At 37.4% G+C, this 19,212-nt stretch overlaps 1 protein-coding gene across 1 annotated transcript in view; it reads right to left on the bottom strand.

Moving 5' to 3' along the window:
- Nucleotides 1-1,042: 1,042 nt before the first annotated feature.
- The window catches only part of CLIC2 (chloride intracellular channel 2), a 30,445-nt gene continuing 12,275 nt past the window's right edge, over nucleotides 1,043-19,212 (bottom strand). Inside the window, exons 4-6 of the mRNA XM_028522683.2 lie at nucleotides 3,502-3,608; nucleotides 2,335-2,516; nucleotides 1,043-1,587 (exon numbers count right to left, since the gene is read on the bottom strand). Coding sequence (XP_028378484.1) covers nucleotides 1,432-1,587; nucleotides 2,335-2,516; nucleotides 3,502-3,608 — 445 coding nt within the window. The 3' untranslated portion in view covers nucleotides 1,043-1,431. The remainder of the gene's footprint in view (nucleotides 1,588-2,334; nucleotides 2,517-3,501; nucleotides 3,609-19,212) is intronic.

Below are 19,212 nucleotides of genomic sequence, written 5' to 3'. Positions count from 1 at the left end.
TCCATTCTATGATTCTGTTCTTGTTCTGGTTTTCTTTGTTCTTCTTCTTTTTTTTTTAAGATTCCATTGTTGATAGTTGTGAATTTGTTTCCCTTTTAATGTTCATAGTTTTGATTTTATTTTTCTTAAGTAAGACCCTTTAGCATTTCATGTAATAATGGCTTGATGATGATGAACTTTAGCTTTACCTTGTCTGGGAAGCACTTTATCTGCCTTTCCATTCTAAATGGTAGCTTTGATGGATAGAGCAATCTTGGCTGTAGGTCCCTGCTCTTCATGACTTTGAATATTTCTTGCCAATCCCTTCTTGCCTGCAAAGCTTCCTTTGATAAATCAGCTGATAGTCTTATGGGAACTCCTTTGTAGGTAACTCCTTTTCTCTTGCTGCGTTTAAGATTCTCTTTATCTTTAGCCTTTGGCATTTTAATTATGATATGTGTTGGTGTGGTCTTTTTTGGGAGGTGGCAGTGGTGGTGGCAGTGGAACAGGCAGTCCCACATTAATATATGGTGCATAAAAATCAGTAGGGTTACTTTGGGGGTGAGCAATCGCAACCCTAGGCCACACCGCACAGCCCAGTGTTCCAGTGCTAGGAAGATAAATCCCCCTAACTTGTAGCTATAGCAACCAGTAGAGGTTGGGGCAGTGGAAGAAACTGCTGGATTTTCAGAAGACTCTGCTTAAAGGGCCCACACAGACTTAGAATGTATGCAAACCACACACTCTGGGATTCAGCACAAGGGCAATAGCTGGAAGGGCACCAGTTGCATATGAGAAGTGGGTGAAGTGACTGGAAACAGGGCAAGAGCTGGGTAAACCTCCACAAGCCAGGCAGTGGCATTGGACCTTCTCCTATCCCTCCCCCCACACAGAGGCAGTCATATTTCTAAGTGTTGAATGCCATTCTAAGATCAGTTGGTTTTGATCTCTTCCTAGAGCTGATTTAAAAAAATCATTCTTTCAAGATTCGCCTCTATGATATGCTCTCTCTATGATTTCATTATTCATATCAGAAATGAACTCAGGCACATATTAAACTAACAAAATTTAAAATTGTTTTAATGATTTTGATGGAATTTTTTCTAAGCAGCAGTTTGAAATTGTGGCTCTACTTGTGTCCTTTGTAACTTTAGCCATCTGTTGAGCTTACACATGATGCATTCTAGGAATTAAATCAAATAGCAAAAGACCTTGGTAGTTTCTATATCATTTAAGATTTCAGTGGCTATAGTTGCAGTGGTTATGCCATGGAAATAAGAAAATTAAGCAAAACTATGAGGATCTTTAAAGTACACAGGGGCCAGATACAGAAAACACAGTTTGTTTTCTTTTGCATAAGAGAGTTGGAGAGAGAAGACAGTATTTTCCATATTCTTATTTCCAAAAATCTTTCTAATATGAGAGCTTTTTCTACTGGAAGAATTGTCTTAACTACTGTTTAGCCACACTTGCATAGGTATTTTCAATTTCTTTGTCTTCAGGACACGTGTGGGTGAATTCTTCACGGGCATAAGCATTGTGGAGATAGCGCCAGACTCCTGAGAATTCTGCTGGAATGTCAAAGTCACGGTATTTCTTGGCAGCAACCTAGGGTTTTGGAAAAAGCAGTTGGTAGTAAAAGGCATCAGTAACATGCCTAGAGTGTAGAAACATATCTCAAAAGTCAAGATCATTGTGTACATGTTATCTACATAAAAAGTACTACAAAAGAAACTTAAAGAATCTTGGAATTACTACTTCAATGTTTTGTGTACAAATGTAGACAAAGCTATATGTTTGCAATCATATTTATATTAAGCTGCATTTAGTTATGAATGTTCAGGAGAACAAAGCACAGAAAAAGAGCATATATCTCCCTGTTAGACTAAGAGTGTGTTTAGGGTCCCAAATTTGTCTTATTTCTTGATGTATTCTCTGTATGTGGCATAGGACCTGAGATAGAATAAATTCTATTCAATAAAAATTTGTTCATGATTACATTATCATAATAATATTAATAGCCCACATTATTTATCCACCGTTTTAAGTATTTTATATGTCCTAATTTATTTAAATTTTTCAACAATTATTTGAAATGGGTAATATTATTCTTGTTTTATAGACAAGACAGTGGAAACTGGTTACCTGATATAGGAAGAAAGAAACAAGAAGTTTTTATGCTTCCCAGAGGAGATCATAGATTTTTCCTCTGAGGAGAGAAAGGAGATATATGCTATGCATAATGATGATGAGAAAGTGGTTGTATAACAACCTCACACAGAATGGTCACCATGATTTATGCTGGTACCTCCCAAGCCCATCCCAAACCATTCAGGCTACCCTATAAAGACTTACTTTAATAATGTTCAGCTTGGGTAACAAGCTGCAGTCAGCCAGTGTCAGCTGATCCCCATCCAAGAACAATCTTCTGGAAACTGTGAGTTCCTCAGCACTGTCCGGATCAATTTCATCCAGAATTGGGGTGTTTAAGTAATCATCCAGACGCTTAAATTCTCTGAGCAGTGATTTTTCAAAATCTGAGGCAATGAAGTCATATGGTTACTTACAAGTGTATTATGTTTATAATTAAATACATTTTCAATATGCTTTTTACACAATTAGATATCTCTATACACATTCCTACACTGGCTAATAAAAGTCTAAATAGTTAACTACCTGCTGATAAGACAGTCAGATGTTTAATCAAATGATGAGTGGAAATATTTTTGGACTTTTCTTGAGGAGGTGCATTGGCAGGAAAGTTAAAAAAACTGATATGTTATCGCTCAACACAGAAGAGTCACAAAGTGGAATCAGAGCCTAATAGCATGACTCAGAGGTTAGTAAACATCAAGAATGTTTGTAGGAAATTGTAGGTGCTATGGTTTAAGAAACCTTAAAGGCATGCGGGACTGGGAAAGTTGGGAGGGGGCATCTAACAAATCAAGTCCTACAGTTAGTTCACACCTGGCATGCCCATACTCTAATTGAGCTGAATTGGTAATTTTTATATTGAATCTTGAATTCTAAATCTAATAAAACTGTATGCAAAGGAAGTTCAGAAAAGAGAGCATAGAAGGAGAGGAAGGATATTACCCAACATATACTACATACCATATTTTGTCATGTATAATGCATATACTGTCAGGCCCAAACTGTCAGGAAAAAAATCTTTTGTTTTAATTTTTAATTCAATTTTTATTTATTTATATTTAAATACTTGTTTTTTGTATTATAAAGGAATTTTAACATTTATTTTTGAACATATTATGGTATATTCAAAATACTTTATGTACAAGAAACTTTATGTAACAAATAACTACTAAACACAAGAATAGATACAAGGTATTTCAGGTACCACCCATGTATAATGCGCATTTTTATTTTTCCCTAAAACATTTTTGCAAAAAAGTGTGCATATACATGGCAAAATATGGTATTCAGGAAAATCCTATTTTAGCTGAGTGAGAATGTGAGAGTGAGCAAGTGAGAAAAACAGGGATTTAAAGAAAGTTATCTTACGATTATTTGCCTCCTTTTGTGTATTCTTTATGTATGCAGAAAACTTCGCAAAGAGGTTACAGCCCACATCAAAGGACTCCTTGTTCTTGGGACTCAAGCAAGGGTACCTTAAAAAGAAATATCACTGCACTGTCATTAACACATAAGGAGACAGAGACCAGGTATCCCAGCTTGCATCATACTGAGAATGAAGGTTTTGGAAAATTGTGCTGGAAACTAAATGTTCCAAGAAATCTCTCATTGGGAATATGTATTTTCCTAATTTTAGAATAATTTAGTTTCTTAATTTCAGTGGGAAATCAGCTGTTTAGAATTCAAAGCTCATTTTCCTGTAGAAACAGTGATTATAATGGTACTTATGTCCCCGTACTTGCTCCTAAAAGTCTGTTTGGGATAAGATGTGGTAATACATTTTCAAAAATAAGTAGTAGGAAAAAATATAGCTTCAAATTATAACTTACAAAACAAATGAAGGAATAAATAGAATGGAAATGATGGATAAACAGCCAAGATGTCCTCTTCTAAGTAATACAAAGTTCATTTAGCATTATTAAATAAAATAATGTAGCCCTGGCTAGTGTGGCTCAGTGGATTGAGCACCAGCCTGTGAACCAAAGAGTCGTTGGTTTGATTCCCAGTCAGGGCACACGCCTAGGTTGTGCCCTGGGGACCTGTGCCCTAATTTGTGGGCCAGGTCCCCAGTAGGGATGTACAAGAGGCAACTACACATTGATGTTTCTCTCCCTCTCTTTCTCCCTCCCTTCCCCTCTGTCTAAAAATAAATAAATAAGTCTTAAAAATTAAAAAATATAATGTAATAATTTTATTATATTAACAAATTAAATAAGGAAAACTATATGATCATCAATAGATGCAAAAATGTATATTCAATGAAAATCAGTTGGTAATCATAAAACACCTCACTAGCAACTAGAAATGGTCAAGCCAAATAGTTATCTTCCTTGATTCCTCTCTTTCTCTCCATTCGCACCTTTGATCTATCAGCAACTCCAGCCACTTTACTTTTCATAATGTATCCAGAATCTGTCCATTTTTCACCACCTCCACTGCCGCCTTTTGGGTCCAAAGCCTACATTACTGCAACAAGTTCATGACTATTTTCCCCATTCCTATGCTTGTCTCCCTCACTACCAGACTATTCTTCACATGCTGTGAGAATAATCATGTTAAAATATAAGCCATATGTGTCTCCCCTACTCAATATCCTGCAATGTCCCCATTTCATTCAGATTCAGAGCCCAAGTCCTCACAGAGGTCTACATGGACTAATGTGATTTTATCCCACCTTATCCCTCTGTTCTCCTTTTCTCTAACTCACACACTTCGCTCAGCACTGGCCCCTTTGTTGTTTTTCAAACAAGCCTAACAAGCTCCCACCCCAGGGCACTTTCACTTGGTTTTCCCTTAAAATGGAGTGCCTTCCTCTATAATATGCACATGATCTGCTTCCTCTCTTCTTTGAAGTCTTTTTCTTCTGATAGCTCCTCTTATGTGAGGTCTTTCTCTGGCCACCCTATCTAACATTGGAACCTCCCTCCTGTCCTCTTCCCTTCCTTGCCTTATTTTTTCTTAGTATTTATCATCTAAAATAGTTTATATTTTGCTTTTTATCTTGCTTATTTACTGTCTTCCCCAGCTAGAATTTAAGGTCTACTAGGCCAGAGAATTTTTGCCTTTTTTATTCACTAATGTGTCCCAAGTGCCTTGAATAGTACCTAATACTTAGTAAGTATTCAGTAAATATCTGTTGAATGATTAAATGACCTCATTAATTTTATTAACTTGATAAAAGTCATCCATCAAAAACTTTCAGCAAGCATCATATTAAATGGTGAAATGTTTTGAGGAAGGACAAATCAAAATCACAATGAGATTGTTACCTTACACTGTTAGAATGGCTATATCAATAAGGCATGTAATAACAAGTGTTGGAGAAGTTGTGGAGAAAAAGGAACCTTCATTCACTGCTGGTGGGAATGTAAATTGGTGTAGCCATTATGGCAAACAGTATGGAAGTTCCTTTAAAAAATTAAGAATAAGATTACCATATAACCCAGCAATCCCTCTTCTGGGTATCTAACCCCATAATTTGAAAACACTTATTCATAAAGATATATGTACCCCTATGTTCATTGTAGCATTATTCCCAACAGCCAAAACATGAAAACATGGATGATTGGATAAATAAGATGTGGTACATATATAGTGGGGCAAAAATAGGTTTACAATTGTTTGTCTGAAACTCATATAGTATTATTAGCCAGTATTACCTCAATAAACAAGAGCAAATATTTTTTAAAAGAAGGCAATCCATCCATGTTGTTGCAAATGGCAAGATTCCATTATTTTTATTCCTGCATAATATTTTATTGTATATATATCACATCTTCATCTATTCATCTATCTATGGGCATCTAGGTTGGTTCCATATCTTGACTACTGTAAATAATACTGTAATGAACATAGGGTGCATACAAGATGGGACGAAAGTAGGCTTGTAGTTGTTCATATAGAAAACTATACAATAATTACTAAATAATAATACAAGAATAAACTGTTTCCCATACGCACAGCTGTAAAACTACTTTTGTCCCACTCTGTATATCTTTTTGAATTAGTGTTTTGCCATTTGTGTCAACATGGGTGAATCTAAAGGGTATTATGTTAAGTTAAATAAGTCAGGCAGAGAAAAACAAAATACTGTATGGTTTCACTTATATGTGAAATCTGAAAACCCAAAGCAAACAATCAAACAAAAACATACCCATAGAAACAGAGACCAGAGGGATAGTTACCAGAAGAGATGGGATGGAGGTATGGGTACAAAAAGGAAGGGTAATGTAGTGAATAATATTATGATAAGTTTACACAGTGAAAGATGATTACTAGAATTAGCAGGGTGGTCACTTGTAAAGTATAACAATGCCAAATAACTATATCGTAAACCTTAAAGTAATATAACAAATACAAGATTATATACCAACTATCCTTAAATTAAAAAAAAAAAGAAAAAGAAAAAATTAGGTGAAATGTTAGAACTATTTTCTTTTCTTTTTAAAAATTATTTTATTTATTTATTTTTAGAGAGGAGGAAGGGAAGGAGAAAGAGAGGGAGAGAAACATCAATGTGTGGTTGCCACTTGCATGCCCCCTACTGGGGACCTGGCCAGCAACCCAGGCATGTGCCCTGACTAGGAATTGAACCAGTGTCCCATTGGTTCGCAGGCCAGTGTTCAATCCACTGAGCCATACCAGCCAGGGCAGAACTATTTTCTTTAAAACCAATAAAGCACAAGGATAATCATTATCACTAGTGTTCTTCAACCTTGTACTGAATGTAATAGCCACTATGACAAGAAAAAAATCATTCTAAATAATGATTCTAAAACCCTTCACATTAAATTTAAGAACAAGACAGAAATGACTAAAGTTGCTATTATAGCTGATATTGTTTTTGAGATTCTAGCAAGTGGAGGGAGATACTATTTTAAAACAATCAGTATAATTACTAGAAAAAAAAGCAACAAGATAACTGTATACCTAGAAAACCCAAGAAACTATAGGAAAAAATTACTAGAATTAATGACCTATTTTGGTAAAGTGACTAACTATATACAAATCAAACATTTAAAAAATATTTTCTATGCTAGTAATAACCAGATAGAGATGGACATTTGTAGTGTATCCCATTTACAATAGTGAGAAAAGTATAAAATATTTAGAAATAACTTAATATAAAAGGCATAGAACCAATATAAAACAAAACAAAACAAAATAAAATCTCATCAAAGAACAAAGACAGCCACTTAGGTTCCTAAGTGTCCGGCAGCAGATAGATGGACAAAGAAGATGTAATATAAATATAAAATTATTCAGCCACAAGAAAGAAGAAAATCCTGTCATTTGTGCCAACATAGATGGACCATGAGGGCATTATGTTAGGTGAGATAAGTCAGACAAAGAAAAATATTGTATGAGCTCACATATCTGTGGAATCTAGAAAAGCCAAACTTAAAAATAGACAGTAGAATGGTAGTTAACAGAAGTTGTGGGGAGGGATTGGAGAGATTTGTTTAAGGGCAAAAACTTGTAACCAGTAGATAAATAAGTCCTGGAAATCTAATCCTTGGCATAGTAATTATAGTAAACAATACAGTATCATAAACTTCAAGCTGCTAAGAGACTAGATCTTAACTGTTCTCACCACACAAAAAAGTGATAATTATATGATGTGATAGAGGTGTCAGCTAATGCTATGGTGATAATCATATTGCAACATATAAATGTATCAAATCACCATGTTGTACACCTTAAACTTCCACAATGTTATGTGACAAATATATCTTAACTTAAAAGAGAACATAAAATGGTACCCAAACAAATACACAAATCATGTTCTCTGATAAAAATGAAATTTCATCAAGCAGTAATATAACTTCAATGCAATTCTAATTAAAGGCCTAGTAGTTTGTTTCAAGATTTTATTTACTTATTTCTTAGGAAGAGGGGAAGGGAGGGAGAAAGAGAGGGAGAGAAACATCAATGTGTGGTTGCCTCTCATGCACCCCCTATTGGGGACCTGACCCACAACCCAGGAATGTGTCCTGACTGGGAATCGAACCAGTGACCCTTTGGTTTACAGGCTGGCACTCAATCCATGAACCACAGCAGCCAGGATAGTTTTTTAAATTGAGATAAAATTGACATAACATAAAATGCATCATTTAAACTATTTTAAAGTGTACAATTCAGTGGCTTTTAGTATAGCCACAATATTGTGCAACCATCCCCTCTATTTAGTTCAAGGACTTTTCACCACACAAAAAGGAAACTGTATTTCCATTAAGCAGTTGCTTCCCATTCTCTCCTCCTCCTTGTCTCTGGAATGACTAATCCTTCTGTCTTGACTGAATTGTTTATTCTGGACATTTCATATCAGTAGAACCATACAATATGCATTTTTTAAAAGATTTTATTTATTTATTTTTAGAGAGGGAAGAGAGAGAGAGAGATCAATGTGCGGTTGCTTTGCTGGGGGCCATGGCCTACAACTTAGGCATGTGCCCTGACTGGGAATTGAACCTGCAATGCCTGGTTTGCAGCCTGCGCTCAATCCACTGAACTACGCCAGCCAAGGCACAATATGCATTTTTTGTGTTTGGTTTCTTTCACTCATTCAAGGTTTATCCATATTCTAGTATGTATCAGTACTTTATTCTTTGTTTGGCTGAATAACATTTCATTATATGGATGTACCACATTTTGTTTATTCAAAAATCAAATAATCAAATTTAGCCAATAATTAGTTGTTGGACATTTGTGGTGTTTTCACCTTTTGGATAGTGTGAATAGTGCTGTTATGAATATTTATGTTCATGTGTTTTTTTTGTTTAAATACTTGTTTTCAGTTCTTTTCAGCATATCCACAGGAATGGAATTGCTGGGCCATATGGTAATTCTATGTTGAATATTTTGAGTAACTATCAAAATCTTTTCCACAGTGGCTGCATTCACACCAGCAGTGTATGAGAATTCTAATTCTCCACATCCTTGTCAGCACTTGTTATTTTCTGCTTTTTTTATGGTTATACATGTTATTTTTATTGTATTTTTTCCATTATTATTTATCTCCCTTACACCCTCTTCCAGCCCCCCAAACCCACAATCACCACACTGTTCTCCATGCCTATGAGTCCTTTTTCTTTTTTGCCTGATCCTTCTACCCACTAATCCACCCAACCCAGAGCTGTCAGCCTGCTATTTATGAGTCTGTCTCTATTTGGCTTGTTAGTTGAGTTTGTTATTAGATTCCACATATGAGTGAAATCATATGGTATTTGTCTTTCCATGACTGGCTTATTTCACTTAGCATAATATTCTCCAGGTCTATCCATGCTGTTGCAAAAGATAGGTAGAATTTTCTTCCTTATATGGCTGAGTAGTATTGCATTGTGTAAATGTACCATAGTTGTTTTATCCACCCATCTACTGATAATAGCAGTCTTAGTGGGTGTGAAGTAGTATTGCATTGTGGCTTTGATTTTCATTTCCTTAATGACTAATGACATTAAGCATCTTTACATATACTTACTAGCCATTTGTATATATTCTCTGGAGAAGTGTTTACTCAAGTCCTTTGCTCATTTTAAAATTACATTGTTTGCAGGTTCGATTCCCAGTCAGGGCACATGCCTGGGTTGCAGGCCACGGCCCCCAGCAACCACACATTGATGCCTCTCTCTCTCTCTCTCTCTCTCTCCCTTCCCTCTCTAAAAATAAATAAATAAAATCTTTAAAAAATAAATAAAAATAAAATTACATTGTTTGTATTTCTGTTGAATTGTAGAGGTCTTTGTGTATTATGGATACTGATTCCTTTTCAGATACATGATTTACAAATATTGTCTCCTATGCTGTGTTTTCTTTTTCATTTTTTGAAACATTATTTGATGCATAAAAGTTTTTAATGTGATGAAGTCTAATTTATTTATTTTTTCCTTTGTTGCTTGTGTTTTGGTATCATATCTAAGAATCTATTGCCAAATACAAGGTTCTGAAGATTTACCCCTATATTTTCTTCTAAGAGTTTTATAGTTTTAGCTCATATATCTAAGTCTTTGATACACTTTGAGCTAATTTTTGTATGTGGTGTGAGGTAAGGGTCTAACTTTATTCTTTGGCATATGAATATCAAGTTGTCCCAACACTATTTTGGGGGGAGACTATTCATTTCTCATTGAATGGTTTTGGCATTCTTGTTGAAAATCAGTTGACCACAGATGCATGAGTTTATTTCTGGATTCTAAATTCTATTTCATTGATCTGTAAGTCTCTTCTTATTCAAGAACTGCACTGTTTTGATTACTGTAGCTTTGTAATAAGTTTTGAAATCAGGAAGTGTGAGTCTTTCAACTTTGCCTTTATCAAGACAGTTTGGCTATTTGTAGTTTCTTGCAATTCTATATGCATCTGAAGATTGCCTTTTCCATTTCTGCTAAAGGACTCTCAGGTTTTGGGTTGGGATTACATTAATAAGTAGCTTTCTTTAGAGGAGTATTTCTATCTTAATAATATTTTCTTCTTTTTTTTCTTTCTTTTTTTTATTTCAATCATTGTTCAAGTACAGTTTTCTCCCCCCTACTCCCGTTCCAGCCCCTCCACCCAACCCTCCCCCCTTCCCCCCATTACCCCCCACCCTTAGTTTTTGTCCATGTGTCCTCCAAATTTGTTCCTGTAATCCCTACCCATTCCCTGCTGAAATTCCCTCTTCTCTCGCCTCTGGCCACTGTCAGACTATCCCCTATTTCAGTGTCTTTGGTTATATTTTGCTAGTTTTTTGTTTTGTTTTGTTTTGTTGTTTAAATTCCTGTTAAAGGTGATATCATGTGGTATTTGTCTTTCACTGCCTGGCTTGTTTCACTTAGCATAATGCTTTCCAGCTCCATCCATGCTGTTGCAAAGGGTATGAGCTCCTTCTTTCTTTCTGCTGTATAGAATTCCATTGTGTAAATGTACCATAGTTTTTTGATCCATTCATTTACTGATGGGCATCTAGGTTGCTTCCAGCACCTAGCTATTGTAAATTGTGCTGCTATGAACATCGGGGTGCAAAGGTTCTTTTGTATTGGTGTTTTAGTGTTCTTAGGATAGAGTCCCAGCAATGGAATTGCTGGGTCAAAAGGCAGATCCATTTTTAGTTTTCTGAGGAAGTTCCAAACTGCTTTCCATAGTGGTTGTACCAGTCTGCAGTCCCACCAACAGTGCACTAGGGACCCCGTTTCTCCACAACCTCTCCAACACTTGTTGTTTGTTGCTTTGTTTATGATGGCCATTCTGACTGGTGTGAAGTGGTATCTCATTGTGGTTTTAATCTGCATCTCTCTGATGGCTAGCAATATTGAACATCGCTTCATGTGTCTTTGGATTTTCTGTATGTCTTCCTTGGAGAATTGTCTGTTCAAGTCCTTTGCCCATTTTTTAATTGGGTTACTTGTCTTCTTAGAGTGGAGTCGCGTAAGTTCTTTATATATTTTGGAGATTAAACCCTTGTCTGAGGTATCATTAGCAAATATGTTTTCCCATACAGTTGGTTCTCTTTTTATTTTGATACTGTTTTCCTTAGCTGTGCAAAAGCTTTTAATTTTGATGAGGTCCCATTTGTTTATTCTTTCCTTGATGTCCCTTGCTCTAGGGGACAAGTCAGTAAAAAAGTTTCTGCATGAAATATCTGAGATTTTCCTACCTACGTTCTCTTCTAGGACTTTAATGGTGTCACGCTTTATATTTAAGTCTTTTATCCACCTTGAATCTATTTTTGTATAAGGTGTAAGTTGGTGCTCGAGTTTCATTTTTTTGCACGTAGCTGTCCAGTTCTCCCAACACCATTTGTTGAAGAGGCTATTTTTATTCCATTTTATGTTGCTCCTTCCTTTGTCGAATATTAATTGACCGTAGAGGCTTGGGTTTATTTCTGGGCTCTCGGTTCTGTTCCATTGGTCCATGTGCCTGTTTTTATGCCAGTACCAGGCTGTTTTGATTACAGTGGCCTTGTAGTATAGTTTAATGTCAGGTATTGTGATTCCTCCTACTTTACTCTTCTTTCTCAAAGTTGCAGCAGCTATTCGGGGTCGTTTATGGTTCCATATAAATTGTTGAAGTGTTTGTTCTATGTCTGTGAAATATGCCATTGGTACTTTAATCGGTATTACATTGAATGTGTAGATTGCTTTTGGTAGTATGGACATTTTAATGATATTAATTCTTCCAATCCATGAACACGGTATATGTTTCCATTTGTTTGTGTCCTCCTTGATTTCTCTCCTCAGTGTTATGTAGTTTTCTGAATACAGGTCTTTTACCTCTTTGGTTAGGTTTATTCCTAGGTATTTTATTTTCCTTTTTGCTATTTCAAATGGGATTTTTTTCTTGATTTCTGCTTCTGCTGTTTCATTGTTGGTGTACAGAAATGCCTTTGATTTCTGCATATTGACTTTGTATTCCGCTGTTTTACCAAATTCATTTATTAGGTCAAGCAGTTTTTTGGTGGAGTCTATAGGATTTTCTATGTACACTATCATATCATCTGCAAACAGTGACAGTTTTGTTTCATCCTTTCCGATTTGGATTCCTTTTATTTCTTTTTCTTGTCTGATTGCTGTGGCTAGAACTTCCAGTACTATATTGAATAGAAGTGGTGAAAGTGGACATCCTTGTCTTGTTCCTGTTCTTAGTGGAAAAGATTTTAATTTTTGCCCATTGAGTATAATGTTGGCTGTAGGTTTCTCATATATGGCCTTTATTATGTTGAGGAATGCTCCCTCTATTCCCACTTTACTGAGTGTTTTTATCATAAATGGGTGCTGTACCTTATCAAATGCTTTTTCTGCATCTATTGATATGATCATGTGGTTTTTGTCTTTGCTTTTGTTTATGTGATGTATTACATTTACTGATTTGCGTATATTGTACCATCCTTGCATACCTGGATGAATCCAACTTGGTCATGGTGTATGATCTTCTTAATGTACTGTTGGATGCGGTTTGCCAGTATCTTGTTGAGGATTTTAGCGTCAGTGTTCATCAGCGATATTGGCCTGTAGTTTTCTTTCTTTGTTGTGTCTTTATCTGGTTTTGGGATTAAGATGATGTTGGCCTCATAAAAAGAGTTTGGGAGTCTTCCATCTTTTTGGATTTTTTGAAATAGTCTGTGAAGGATAGGTGTTAGTTCTTCCTTAAATGCTTTGTAGAATTCTCCTGTGAAACCATCTGGTCCAGGGCTTTTGTGTGTTGGGAGTTTTTGGATTACTGCTTCGATTTCTTTTGCTGTTATTGGTTTGTTGAGGCTTTCTGCTTCCATTTTATTGAGTTTTGGAAGGTTATATTTTTCTAGAAATTTGTCCATTTCATCTAGGTTTTCAAATTTCTTGGCATACAGCTCTTTGTAGTAATTTGTTACAATCCTTTGTATTTCTGTGGTATCTGTTGTAATCTCTCCTCTTTCATTTCTGATTGTGTTTATTTGGGTTTTCTCTCTTTTTTTCTTGATGAGTCTGCTTAAAGGCTTGTCGATTTTGTTTATCTTTTCAAAGAACCAACTCTTGGATTCATTGATCTTTAGAATTATGCTTTTATTCTCTATGTCATTTAATTCTGCTCTGATCTTGGTTATTTCCTTCCTTCTGCTTGCTCTGGGCTGTCTTTGTTGTTGTTCCTCGAGTTCTTGTAGACGTAGGGTTAGGTTGTTTGTTTGAAATGTTTCTAACTTTTTTAGGTGGGCCTGTATCGCTATGATCTTCCCTCTCAGGACTGCCTTGGCTGTGTCCCATAAGTTTTGGGTTGTTGTGAGTTCGTTTTCATTTGTTTCCAAAAACCGTTTGATTTCTTCCCTAATATCATTCTTGACGCATTCATTGTTTAATAGCATGCTGTTTAATCTCCATGAATTTGAGTGTTTTGGGTTTTTTTCCTTGGGGTTGGTTTCTAGTTTCAGTCCCTTGTGATCCGTGAAATTGCTTGGTATGATTTCAATTTTTTGAAATTGTTGAGGCTTGTTTTGTGTCCTATCATGTGGTCAATCTTTGAAAATGTTCCATGTACATTTGAAAAAAATGTGTATTTAGCTTCTTTGGGATGGAGGGTTCTGTAAATATCAGTAAAGCCCAGCTCGTCTAGGGTATTGTTCAATGCCACAATATCTTTGTTGATGTTTTGTTTGGAAGATCTGTCCATTTTTGATAGAGGGGTGTTAAAATCCCCCACAATAATTGTGTTGCTGTCCATATCTTTCTTGAAGTCCTCTAAGATTTTCTTTATGTATTTAGGTGCTCCTATGTTGGGTGCATATATATTTACTATGTTTATGTCTTCTTGGTGAATTCTTCCCTTGAGTATTATGAAATGACCTTCTGGGTCTCTCTTTATGGATCTTCTTTGGAAGTCTATTTTGTCAGATATGAGTATTGCTACCCCGGCTTTTTTCTCCTGTCCATTTGCTTGGAAAATTTGTTTCCAGCCCTTCACTTTCAACCTGTGCAGATCTTTTATCCTGAGGTGGGTCTCTTGTAGACAGCATATGTGTGGGTCATGTTTTCTTATCCAATCAGCTATTCTATGTCTTTTGATTGGAGCGTTTAGTCCATTTACGTTTAAGGTTATTATTGATAGGTACTTATTCATTGCCTTTTATGTACGTGTGATCCTCTCTCACTCTCTCTTTTCCTTTCTTTCCTTAAAGCAGTCCCTTCAGCATCTCTTGCAGAGCTGGTTTAGTGGAGGTGTATTCTTTTAGACTTCTTTTGTCTGAGAAGCTTCTTATTTGGCCTTCTATCTTAATTGAGAGCCTTGCTGGGTAAAGTAGTCATGGTTGCAGGCCTCTGGTTCTCATTACTTGGATTATTTCTTGCCATTCTCTTCTGGCTTGGAGTGTTTCCATTGAGAAGTCAGCTGTTAGCCTTATTGGGGCCCCCTTGTATGTTACTTCCTTCTTCTCCCTTGCTGCCTTTAAGATTCTCTCTTTGTCTTGAAATTTTGCCATTTTAATTATGATGTGTCTTGAGGTGGGCCTCCTTGGGTTCCTCTTGATTGGGACTCTCTGTGTTTCCTGTATTTGTGTGACTTTTGTCTCATCAAATTAGGGAAGTTTTCCATCATCACTTGTTCAACTAGGTTTTCTATCCCTTGTTCTTCTTCTTCTCCTTCTGGTATCCTTATTATACAGATATTATTACGTTTCATATTGTCTTGCATTTCTCTTAATCCCTCTTCATCCTTTCTGAGCCTCTTTTCCCTTTCTTGCTCTTTCTGGGTGTTTTCTTCTATTTTGTCCTCTAGCTCGCTGATCCGATCTTCTGCTTCATCGATCCTGCTTTTCATTCCTTCTACTGTGTTCTTCATTTCAGAGATTGTATTCTTCATTTCCTCTTGGCCCTTGTTGAGAGTTTCTATTTCCTTTTTTATGCTGATGTAGTTTTCATTGAGTTCATTGTAGCTTCCCTGTAGTTTCTTGTAGCTCATTGTGAGCTCATTGAGCTTCCTGACAATCACTGCTTTGAATTCAATATCTGATAGTTGAATTGCCTCTGTTTCATTTAGCATTCTTTTTGAGGCTTCCTCCTTTCCTTTCATTTGGGGAGTATTTCTTTGTCTTCCCATTGTTTGTGAGACTCTTCTTGTTCACCTCAGCTTCTTATATTGATCTGTTCTGGCTCCCTCGGTTTATGATGTGAACTTCTTTAGTAGAGTAGCAGTGAGTTTCAGTGGTACTGTTTCCTTGACCCCCCAAGCTCGCTGGTCTTGGGCTGTTGTTTAAGTTGGCTTTGTGTTTGCCTTTGGGTTCTGATTGTTGTTGAGTCTTTCTTTGGTGGTTCCTTCCCGCCAGCTGGTTAAATGTGGGTCACTCTGTCCACCACCTTCTATATTTTGTTGTGCTGGTGAGGTCAGGTTGTGTTGAGGCTGGTTCTTCTGTGTGTACAAGGTTTAAAGAAATCTTGTTCAGTTGTTTGTATTGGGTACTGTCTCTACTGTTTAGTTGTATTTCCAGATAAGCCCTGGATTGAGGTTTGTGTGTTTACTACTCCCTCCTTCACCTTCTTCTGCTGTTATCTGTTAGTGGTTCCTTAGTTGTTGGGTTTCCTCTTCCAGTGGGTATCCTGGTGTTCACCTCCTCCACCTATTCTTTTTTGTCATCAGATGGAGGGGAGGGCAAAATGGTTTAAGACAGCAACTGAGAATTCTATGCTATTTACAGTAGTAGCAAGTAGGGAAGATATAGGAGATCCTTTCACTATGTATAGTGTTAACCGTGGTCTTCCACCCAGCTAGCTGATTTTTAGAAAGGATGGAAAGAAGATAAGACTCTTGTTGGGGGAGGAAGGATTGTGAGTTGGCTCTATAAAGCAGAGAGGTTGTGGGCGGTCAGATTCTGGGGTAAGGTGAGAGTAAGGGTAGTAAATAGGTGTAGTGTGTGAGAGAGTAGAGTTAACCACTACAGTAATAGAGTTCAGGAAACTTTGAAATGGGCTACGATCTGGGGGGGGTGTTGTGAAGTAATTACACTTGCATGGAACAGCAGTTATTTACAATAATATTATGGCAACATTCATATGGCAGAGTCTATGAAATCTAGGTAATAAGGATATGGAGTACCGAACATTGAGTAGTATGCTTATAGGACACAGGTGAGTTAATGGACAGTAGATTAGTAATACGGTATAGAAAGAGATATCAGGGGAAAGCTGTCAGGTCATACAATAAAACCAGCCTAGCAAAGCAGGCTATACAAAAATAAGAGGGATACAAAAATAGTGTTAAAAAAAAAAGATGTAGGAACACTGGAAAAATAATAATAATACAAATTTGCAATAACTTGCAGATTCTCTGTAATAGCAGAGTGACATTTATCTCACTGTCCCAGCTGTTGTGATGCCCCTTCTTTGGGTTCAACTTTGGTCTTTTCACCGATCCAGGATTTTGTCTCACTTGTAGGTATTTAGGAAAAAATTTAAAAAAGAAAAAAAATAGAAAAGGCAGACGAAGGCAGGAAGAAGAGATAAAATTGGAGGACAGGAAGGAGGAAGGAATAAAACAAGAAATCAGGTAAGAGAGGAAAAAGAAATCAAAAGAGAATAAAAACAATAAAACTTAAAAAATTAAAAATTGTTAAAAAAATAGAATCAAATTAAAAAGTCTCTTGATTTCAAAGTGGCCAAACCGGTTTTTCTGCTCTTGCTGGCTGAGGCAGTCTGAAGGATGACTTGTTTGGCTTTTCTTCCTAGGCCCGTGGGGTTCGCACTGGCTCCTCGGCCCATCCGCCGCCCTGTGCGACCGGCGCGACCCTCGCTCCCCGCGCTCCGGTGAGTGGGCGCGGCCCGTCTTCTGCCTGCACGGCGTCTGCCACACGCAGGTGCCCCCGCGGGCAGGCAGGCGCGGCCTGTCCGCAGCCTGCGCGCTCACAGCTGGGGAGCAAACAGGCCAGAGCCACTGATCACTTCAGGAGAATTCCCCAAACAGTGTCTGTGTCCATTCACTCCTTCCTCTTGGGAAATTCCTCCCGATCGAGCCCGCCGCTCTCCAATGGCCCGGTTTCTCTCACCGCCAAAGCTCCAGCCAGAACGGTGACCCTGGGAGTCCGGGTCCGCAGCGCGACTCGGCTCTGGCGTTCACTGCCTCCAAAGCTGCTCGCCACCCGGTGTGCCCGCCAGCACCTGGACTCCTCCCAGAGCCGCCCAGACCTTGCTCAGCTGGGGAGGGAGCAGCCGACCTGGCTCTCTCCCACTAACCCTACGGCAAACCCAGCCGTGGCCCCCGGGCCTGGGGCTGCAGCCCCGGTACCACACGCCTGTCCCGGGAGCCTACCTTGATGCAGCGATCTGTTCTTTGTTCTTTCGGTTCTGCCACAATCCTTGGTCCTCCATTCTCAAAAATGCTGAAATATGTTGGTTGCTTGCCTTTCCACTCCAAAGATCGGTCAGGACTCTCTCCCCTGAGCAGAGGAAAGCCAAATCTGCTCCTTCCTACTCCGATGCCATCTTAGATCTAATATTTTCTTCTAATCCGTGAACATAGGATATTTTTATGGGTTGAATTATGTCCTTCCAGAAAAGATATGTTGAATCAAAAACTCCCAGTACTTTATAATGACCTTACTTTGAAATAGGATTGTTACAGATGTAATTAGTTAATATGATGCCATACTGGAGTGTGGTAGGCCCATTAATCCAATATTACTGGTGTCCTTAAAAAAAGAACACCTTAAGAGGAGACAGAGACAGAGGAGAATGCCATGTGAAGACAGAAGATTGACATTCTGCATCTACAAGCCAAGGAACACTAATGATTGCTGGAAAACCACCAGAATCTAGAAAGCATGAAGGATCCTTTTCTTACAGGTTTCAGAGGGAGCATGGCCCTGCTGATACCTTGACTTCAGACTTTTAGCTTCCAGAACTGTGAGGCAAATTTCTGTTGTTTTAAGCCACTTCACTTGCGGCACTTTATTGTGACAGCCCTAGAAACTAATATGAATATCTTTTCATTTATGTCTTCTTTAAATTATTTCAACAATGGTTTTCAGTGCACAAGTCTTTCTTTTCCTTGGTTAAATTTTTCCTAAGTATTGTATTATTTATGATACTATTAAAATGGAATTGTTTCTTACTTTATTTCTTGGATTATTTATTGATAGTGTGCAGAAATACAACTGATTTTTGTATGTTGATCTATACCCTGCCACCGTGCTGAATTTGCTTATTAGTTCTAATAGTATTTTACTATGTTTTAAGTGGTTTCCAATCTTTTGAAGTCTCTGGGCCACACTGGAAGAAGAATTGTCTTGGGCCACACATTAAATTTACTGGGACATATAATCACAAACAAATCTGATAATGCCTTAAATAAATTTACAAATTTGCGTTGAGCCACATTCATAGCCATTCTGGGCCACATGTGGCCCATGGGCCATGGGTTGTACACCCTGTAAGGATTTTCTACATAAGCAATTATGGCATCTTCAAATACAGATAGTTTTATTCCCTCTTTTCTAATTTGGATGTTTTGGGGTTTTTCTGCACAATTGTTCTGGCTAGAACTTCCAAAACAATGTTGAATACAAGTGGGAAAAACAGCATTGTCTTGTCTTAGAGGAGAAGTTTTCAGTCCTTCACCATTAAGTATGATGTTATTTGTGAGTTTTCA

Source organism: Phyllostomus discolor, chromosome X, assembly GCF_004126475.2.
Source record: "Phyllostomus discolor isolate MPI-MPIP mPhyDis1 chromosome X, mPhyDis1.pri.v3, whole genome shotgun sequence".
NCBI classification, from domain to species: Eukaryota; Metazoa; Chordata; class Mammalia; order Chiroptera; family Phyllostomidae; genus Phyllostomus; species Phyllostomus discolor.
Note: the sequence above shows the minus strand (reverse complement) of the source record. Positions and strands in the feature narration are given on the sequence as shown.